At 28.4% G+C, this 9,145-nt stretch overlaps 1 protein-coding gene across 2 annotated transcripts; it reads right to left on the reverse strand.

Annotated features, from left to right (window-relative positions):
* On the reverse strand, positions 1 to 4,356 carry LOC137808016 (uncharacterized). 2 transcript variants are annotated; one of them, XM_068608905.1, is made up of 7 exons: positions 4,076 to 4,356; positions 3,135 to 3,639; positions 2,863 to 3,032; positions 2,701 to 2,781; positions 2,481 to 2,556; positions 1,700 to 1,774; positions 1 to 537 (listed from the first exon to the last, which is right to left on the reverse strand). In XM_068608905.1, the coding sequence occupies exons 2-7, from the start codon at positions 3,616 to 3,618 to the stop codon at positions 338 to 340; spliced, it is 1,086 nt and encodes a 361-aa protein (XP_068465006.1). In that variant the 5' UTR covers positions 3,619 to 3,639; positions 4,076 to 4,356; the 3' UTR covers positions 1 to 337. The 2 variants fall into 2 exon arrangements, with proteins under 2 accessions (XP_068465006.1, XP_068465005.1); XM_068608904.1 differs by having other exon boundaries at positions 2,863 to 3,044; positions 4,076 to 4,240.
* Positions 4,357 to 9,145: the final 4,789 nt, after the last annotated feature.

Genomic DNA, 9,145 nt, shown 5'->3' on the forward strand with positions numbered 1-9,145 from the left:
TCACGATAGAGGACGCTGTAAATTTTATGTATTCAATGGAAAAATCCATCCTATTGAAGCATAAGAAAAAAGACAAAAGTCGTCATATACCTATTGGGAAAGGGAAGATCATATTGGGAAAGGGAATATCATATTGTGAAAGGGAAGATACCTATTGGGAAAGGGAAGATACCTATTGGGAAAGGGAAGATACCTATTGGGAAAGGGAAGAAGAAACACATTACAGTAACAGTACTAACATCATATACCTGTAGGGAAAGGGAAGAAGAAACATTAACTGTAAAAGACGCTGTGTACATTGATAATGGAGTTTAAGTATTTTTGCAACATTAGTGCCTTAATTTCGGCCACGCCCTACTCCTGGACGGTTGAATGGACTGCTAGCATTTGAATGTGCCCTTGCCCTCTGGTGTTCGCCAGAAGAACCAACTTCATTTGCTTCAGATATTCTTAACACCGGATGGCTATGCTCCGAAGAAGGAAGTGCCCAACCTCCCCGCCTCGCCTGCTCAGCCTGCCCATTACTACCGCTAGCTTCTGAAACACCGAAGAGAACAAATTAAAAAAGACAAACAACAAATGAACCGGAGCTCCTTTTAAAAGTTAAAATAAACTCTCAACAGCCATAGTGTAAGTATTTTAGCACAAAAATATAGATCACCCCAAGTGGTTATTGCTATTTATTTCAATGTCATAGTACTATTTTACTCAATGTAAATTGATATTTTGTTTGGTTCTTTTCCAAATTTTGTAAAAGCATACATGACAGCTCCGAACCACAAAATTTACAAATATAATAGATAACCAAAAGTATATGAACATAAAGAAGCATACCCGCAACATACTGGAAAAATTATTTCAAATGAGCAAATGTGGGAGTTGAAAGAAGATTGGAGAAAAGAAGTCGAAAATGGAAAGACAGAAACAGTTGTGCTCGAAAGTGCTCATGAAAAAGCTGAACTAGTAGTTCTTTATTTTATGGAGGACCTAGTAGCTTTGAAAATAGTACAAATGCATGTTATTACTTAAACTGATTTCTGTCAAAAACTACTAATGATGTAAATCATTTTTGTATTATAGTTACCGAGCTTGATAGATGCAAACACAATATTGGGATAGTTTGTCACAGGATGACCACTATCCTGAATTTTTTATGCATATTAAGTAATTAAAAATGCACCACTTTTCTTCAAAGAGAAAAGAAAACACTAGAAACAAAAAGAACAGGGGGAAAATGCAGGTGAGAACACAAAGACGTTGCTCTACAAAAACTTGTGCAAATACATAAAACACCCCTGTATTATTAAAACTCAAAACTTAAGGTTTAAGGGCATTTAAAGTTTTGGGAATACTTCACTGTTGCAAGCCAAATTGCACACAAGTACGCAACATGCCCCCACAGCCATGACACTAAACCGTGCTATTATAGTGTGAAAGCAGCACCCATAACCTCTCTACCACCATAGCACACACTATTGATAATCTAGTTCTGCAGTAAATTACTTTAATTTCCTCAATTTTAGTTATTCAAGAACATTAATACTTGTAATCCCATGAATATATTACATTATTTAGCAGAGATTTTTACAAAACAGTATCGTTAAGGAAACTTTTGGGTACATATATATAAACATATAACTGGAAATATTATCTGGTAAATTGTAGAGATATTTTCCAGTGAATAGAGATAATTACGCACCAATACTCCCAGTCCATCCAGGCAAATAGTTTTGACCCTTCACTTTCCATTCTTCTTCAAAGCCAGAAAGTCCATCTACAATATCACAACCCAAAAACCTTTCAGGAATGCTGACATACAAGTATATGAAAGTGTGAAAGTAATGTCATATCCTGGATAGTGGTTCAAAACCAATATCACACGATAGTTGATAGAAGGATGATCACAACCACATAATTTCTACACACAAATTAAATAATTTCTATTACAAACAAGTATATAAATGCTACAAAGATAGCCATAATTAATGGCATATTAATAGTTAAAGTCATAATTTTATCCAAACACTCCAATAACAAGGATCAAGCAAGTAATATAAAAGGAAAAAGAAAAGTACAGCGACAAAGGCCACTGTTAGGTTTACCTATCTGAACAGAAAACAACAGTGAAAAAGGAGAAAACAAAACAGACGTATAGCATATTATACACACAATTGCAAAAAAACAAAACATAAGCTCCTCTTTGATGTGAACAGAACCCCAAGGATGAGAACAGAGGAAAGACCACGAAAGGTCTGCCAGAGTTCCAAAAGAATGTGGATTAGCTGGAAACACAGAGGAGAGTTATCCATTGGAGTCACTGCTGTAGAAAGAAATAACAGGCAAGCCTTCCATCGAAGGGCCCATAGCTGCAATGCAACCCTAGGCAACATTGCTATAGCAGCACTATAATGGAACCATTGACTACTATGGTCATATGATATCACCACCATAGATTCATGAATATCAGATAAATGACCTACCTTCATTTATATTGTGCAAAGTCTGCATACTATCCACCCTACCATCAGAATTCAGTTTCTTGGAGAGAGAATGACCCTATAAAACATCACATATAAGTAAAATAACATCAGTTAGAGACCTGTTATAAGTTAAAGCATTAAAAAGTTAACCACAAAAGTTATTCCAAAACCAAACCTAGTGAATCTACCATAGCAACCAAAGAGAATAATATCAGAATACCTTGCCATGAATGCCTCTAGAAATTAAGTGAGAAGCTTCTCTTTTTGAACTATCAGCCTCCTTGATCTCTTCAAAGGTCACCTAACACAGAAAAAATGGTATCAGAAAAATAACATTCTGCAAATCTCACTATAGCTTTTAATCAACAATTCAAATGCTTACTCCATCACTCCCAGCCCTTCTTGTCCTTGAGGAAGTATAATATGTTCCATTTGCACCACCATAGCTGACTGTTGAGCTCTGGAAGCAGAAGCTTTGAGATTGATGCTGAGGTCCAGTTGTAATAACTCCGTTGTACTCATTTCCAGAGTGCAAATGTCTGCTCTTCTTCCCTGCAACATGAACTAGAAATAATCAGCCTAAGCAAATCCAAGCTGCCCCTTTTGGGAGATAGAGCAAAAGCACCTACTGCTGCGGGAAAAGACATGCATTACCTTCAGTTTCATCATCTGGATATTCAACAGAGGGTTCATCATTTGACCTACTATGCTTTCTCGGATTTTCTTTCCTCTCCTCTGTTGTGTCCTCGTTTTCATCATCAGAGTCCAATTCCTGAATGATTGGTCCCCTTTGCCTACTAGGCTCTGGAGCTTGACGGTCAAGGAACCCAGACGGATACGCCCTTGGGTATTGATGCTGAAGAAACCCAGATGGAAGCATCCCTGGGACTTGCTGCTGAAGAAACCCAGATGGATGCAAACCCGGTGGAAAAGGAAATCCAGTAGGACCACCAAAGGGACTAGATTCGAACATCCCTCCGAAAGGCCGGGTGAAGAAAGGATCGTCAAACGGGTCCCTACCCCCAAAAAAGCTTGAGATTAAACTCCTGGGAGGTCCTAAGGAACCAAACCCTCCAAACCCACCAAAAGGGTCACCAAAATTGGAGAAAGGATCCCTGCCACCCCCGCGTCCTTGCATTCTATCTATGTGCAGTATTCACTGAAAATACAGGTTGCAATCAGGGTAATTAAAACGCAATAAAAACGCAAAAACCATTCAAACCTTAATCAAGGATTCAATACAAGCTCTTTCAGAAAAATCTAATCATAATGAATTCTCCTTATGAAGCCTAATTAATGATTATATATGTTTATTAAATTCTTGTGTAAATGTAAACACTTGCTTCAAACCCAAGCTGCTTCATCATAATCCCTAGAAAGGCCTCAGAAAAGAAGGCCAGAACGCTTATTTGCATATACCGAATTTCAATTACAGAACCAATGAACCAAAAAGCATGGTAACAAGATGATTTAAACAGGAAGATCAGTGAAACAAAACAAACAATAGCTAATAATGAAAAATGATGAAGCATAAGACGAAACCAGATGAACATAATTAAAATTCAAAATCCGTAAAATGAAAGAGAGAGGTGTACCAGAGAGACAATGAGCGAGTAGAGAGGGCGAAAACGAAAAGGAGCGACAAAGAGTGGTGAAAGACCAACCCAATTATTTGAGACCTAAAGATGTGTTCCCAATTTATACACATTCATTGGATGCTTGTAATTCTCTCATGAAAATAGAACTCTCTAGCACAATTCATAGCATTAGATACCAGATATCAGATATCAGCGTCAGCATCCATTCTGCACCAACATTTAATGTGGGCTTTTTTGTCATCTTAACCCAAAGGGCCCAACAACCTTTTCATCACCTCAGTAAACTTCATTAAATCAATTTTTTTTTATATATTTCTAGAGTAAAAATCTATCCATTCAATTTATAATATTCTTACATTATTAAGATTTTTAATATCACTTTTTCTTATTATTCTATAAAAATATTATTACTATATATAAAAAAAAAAATTATATAATTCTTTACTAAATTTATATTTAAACAATGTAAAGTTTTGCATAATTTTTTCACAATTTTTTTTATCTCTACAACTGTATAAATTTGCTCTAAAAGATATCATTTACTAACAAAGAATATAGAGTTAAAAAATAATTAGTCATTATAACAATTAATTTATAATTTATATTAAAAAATAATTTAAAATCTAAGTAATTAATAGTTAAAAATTTGATAGTTAAGATTGAATACCAGTTTATAATAAAAACTATTGTAGATATCAATTTTTTTTAATTTATGAAATAACATACAACTTAGTCATAACTAATTATTTTTTGTCTTTAACATTAATTATTATTAAAAAAAATAGTGTTGTATAAATGTAGCTTTGTAATCAATTTTGTATTCATAATATATTAAGTAAATTTATCATTTTAAATATTAAATTATAATTTTTAACATAATCCAAAATGATACCATATTGTACAAAAATTGAGAGTTAGTCTCTTTTAACTTTTATGTCCACCTTTATATTCATACATTTATAATTCTAAACCACTTTCAAATTCAAACCCAGACTCAAACAATCAACAATCATAAATGTTTACCCATCAATCAATCCATACCACAGTTCAAACATATTTAAGAATTTAATCTCATCATAATCAACATGAAATTTACAAAATCAATAAAATCTATCATCTCTATAATTTTACATTTAATCTCAATCAAAACACTTTAGTTTACTCAACAATAAACCTTGCAAGAAAATTTGAAGCATGTGACCACGTCACCTTCATGTATAATAATATTTGTCATGCTTATTTATTCAACAATTATAAAATAATTTCCTTAATTTTTATTTTACAATATTAAATATGCACTATAAAAAAATCATTAAATAGAAACCAAATTTAGAAACCCAAAAAAATCCGTTGTTGTTGTATTGACAAAAGTAGATATTATCTTAGAAACTAAACAAATGATTGATATATAAATTAGTTTATATTAATGATAAATAATTTCTAAATTAGTATCTAATTAGCTACCAAAGTTTTAGAATTTAAATAATTGGTAACTAAAACCTTGATACCTAATTAGATATAAATTTAGAAACTATTATTAATAATATAAACTAATTTAGATACCTATAATGTTTATAGTTTTTAAAATAGTATATAATTTAGTCAATATAGCAATTAATTACTTTTTTGTCTCCAAAATTATTTTATATTTGATAATTTTCTAGTAGTGATGTTTTTCATCTTCGTACTATAACGCTAAATTTGGGCTAAATTGGGTAGTCTAGAAATGATTAGAATGGATATTTGAAAACAGATGACGTTAATTTTTTTTTACGTGACAAACGGAGTTCTAGCATTTTACTATATTACAATATTATAATATTCACATCTGTAATAAATCATTTCTAATGATATGTGAGGGATGAATTATTGTCCACATCAACATAAAGTTCAAAGACTAAATTCAATTTTAACTTTTTTACATAAAATAAATTTCTTTATATAAAAAATTTTAAAAAAATAAAAAATATATTATAACTAATAGTTTTGTTATATTAGAACTGAATATTATAATTATAATAAATATCATAATTAATACGTACAATTAATATAAAATGTAAATATTAATTATGATTTATTATAAATATTAATTATAAATATAAATATTATATTAATTATGATACTTGTATTAATTATAAAATATTAATTATAATATGACTGAATGAATAAGTTACTCAAAACAGCAAAGCAGCCAACTCAGCCAGAGTTGTAACTGTACAATGTAATTAATTATAACATTAATATTATAACTAATATCATAATTAATATTAAATATTATAATTAATAGTAAATGTTATAATTAATATTAAATATTATAGTTAATATTAAATATTATAATTAATATTTATAATTATAATAAATATAAATATTTATATTAATTATAATATTTATTATAATTATAAGATATAATTTTAATATAAAAATATATTAATTATAATATATTTTTTAAATATTTTAAACTTCTTTTATATAAAAGAATTATTTTATGTTTATACATAAGCAGTATAATAAGACTTGTTTTTCAATCTAAAATATAATGATATATCCGTAGACATTTTTTTTATCAGCATCCGTAGAAATAAATGAGACTTTTTTTTCAAAATATTATGCTGATTGTTGATATTAGAAAATATCTAAAGTACTGTATCTATTTTTTTCCATTTAAGTATTATTAATAATTAAAGGAAAGATACATTAAATTATAAAAAAAATATTGAATTATCAACGAAAAATTATGGTCAAATTTATGTTTGTCGATAAATTTTTTTATTATCGACAAATGATATTATTAATGGATTTTGATGTATCTTAAAAAATTTATAAATTTGAATGCAAAACAATAAAATTTATCAATGAAATTGGTCTAATGGTTAGAGACTCTCCTACTTAGTGGTTTAAAGGTTTTGGTTCAAGTTCTACCTACAACAAAATGATAATGTTATATTTAATTGCTTTAATAATATATAATAATATGTTATAATAATCATAAATAATAATTTCTTTAATAATAAATAGTATTTTTAAAATATTAATAATTATGGATGAAATTATTTTCGATAATAAATTTAAAAATGAACATGTTATCAATGGATTTTTTATTTTATTTACTGATTTTAACCGTTAATAATATGTTTTTTTTAGTGATACAAAGTTTCTAAAAACAAGTTATTATCATTATTGATAAATAAAATTCAAATTTTAGAACAAACGAATTTAATCCCACCTAGTGAAATAGCAATTAAAAATAGGATACACAAATTTGATGACAATCAAAGCAATTACTTGTTCCATACATGAAAACAAGTCACTCAAAAAATATGCATAAAAGAGAAGTAAAACATGTTGGAAGGATCTAGCTTGAGACGATGTCGTATGGAAGGAAGGCAAGGGAAGAAACGACTTGGAGGTTGAATTATAATATTAATATTAATTATAAATATTAAAATAGGATCTTATAATATAAATAAATAAAGACATTTATATTAATGATAATATTCATTATAACTATATAAGATCTAGTTTTAACATAAACAAAAATATTAATTATCATATATTTTTAATTTTTTTATATATAAAAAATTATTAAATGGGATTAAATAAAATACTAAAAATATGTAAACACAAAGATAAATAGATCACTTATTTGAATTATTTTATAAAATTATATTTAAAATTAAATTGGCGAAGTTAAAAGTTTAAGTGTTTATTTATTCTAATTCATATCAATTTATAATATCTATAAATAATTATTTGGTGGAAAATTATAATTTAAAATATTTTTACTATTGAGTCTATAATTTTATTCCACTGGAATCTCATTTTCCAAATCAAAATTGGGTAAAATTTTAACGACAACATTCTCCTATCTTACATAGAATTTGTTTTTGCATTAATCATTTAATTAATCAAATTAATTAAACTATTGCGGACACTGGATCCCCTCATTATTGTCAATTTTTTTTTTATCAGCAACTATGATTACTATTTGCACTCCCATAATAATAATACAAAATTAAAACACTCTCTTGATGTATCACCCTCATAGCTCTATAATACTGTTCGAGAAACTTTGTTTTAGAAAAAATCTCAATCTCATGTGTTCTAAAAAAATTATTTTCGAAAATTCATTAAAGAAATCTCATATATTTTGAAAATTTTATTACAAAAAACTTTGGAAAGTTTGTTTTGGAAAACTAGTTTTGAAAAACATTTACATTCTGAAATTTTGTTTTAAAATTCTTGTTCTTAATAGCTTCTTTTGAAAAAAAAAATCCAAAATAAATAATCCAAAAGTCACCAACTAATAGAACAACCATTTTAAATTTTTTGAAGGTGTAATTAATAAATGTGGGGGTTCAGGAAATACAAAAAGAAAATAATGATTTGATCCAAACCATTACTTAGTTCACCTATCACCATTCACCATTCACATTTCTTATTCTCTCTCCATGTACTTCCTGTGAGTGCATAATTTATTTCCCGTGAAAGGATTTAATGACTAAGTACAGCATCCAATAATTAAAATGGTAAGAAATTTACTTAAGTTTCATTACATGCTTATTCATACGAAGGAAAACTTATTTTTCATGTAAATCATCACATCAAATACTGGTTGTAAACTAATTTAAAATCAAATGGTCTCTAAAATATCTAAGATGATTTCAACTAAAACTTAGGTATACAACATAATTTATTAATTTATTGTTAGACTTTATGTTAATCATTATACAATCTAAAGGAAAAGATTCAAGAAATAATGAATATAGAATGATACTACAATCCCATTTAACTCATATTTAGCTTTTCAATAACAAAATTATTAAAATTGGTATTTGTAGTTTGGTTAACTCATGATTAATACTTAGAATTTTTGTTTGTTCATGACTACTTGTGCATCTAATCAGTTGTAGCTTTCATAGCTCTTTGATAAGTCTGTTTGATAACTTTCGTAACTTCCTACCCTAAGAAACATGATTTTTGAGTGTGTCTTCTTAACTCTTCCATAATCTTTTAAGTTGTAATACGCTCCACTCCATCTCTACCTCTATCAAGAAAGTTTATCTTTAT

Source organism: Phaseolus vulgaris, chromosome 3 (genome assembly GCF_000499845.2).
Source record: "Phaseolus vulgaris cultivar G19833 chromosome 3, P. vulgaris v2.0, whole genome shotgun sequence".
Classification (NCBI taxonomy): Eukaryota; Viridiplantae; Streptophyta; class Magnoliopsida; order Fabales; family Fabaceae; genus Phaseolus; species Phaseolus vulgaris.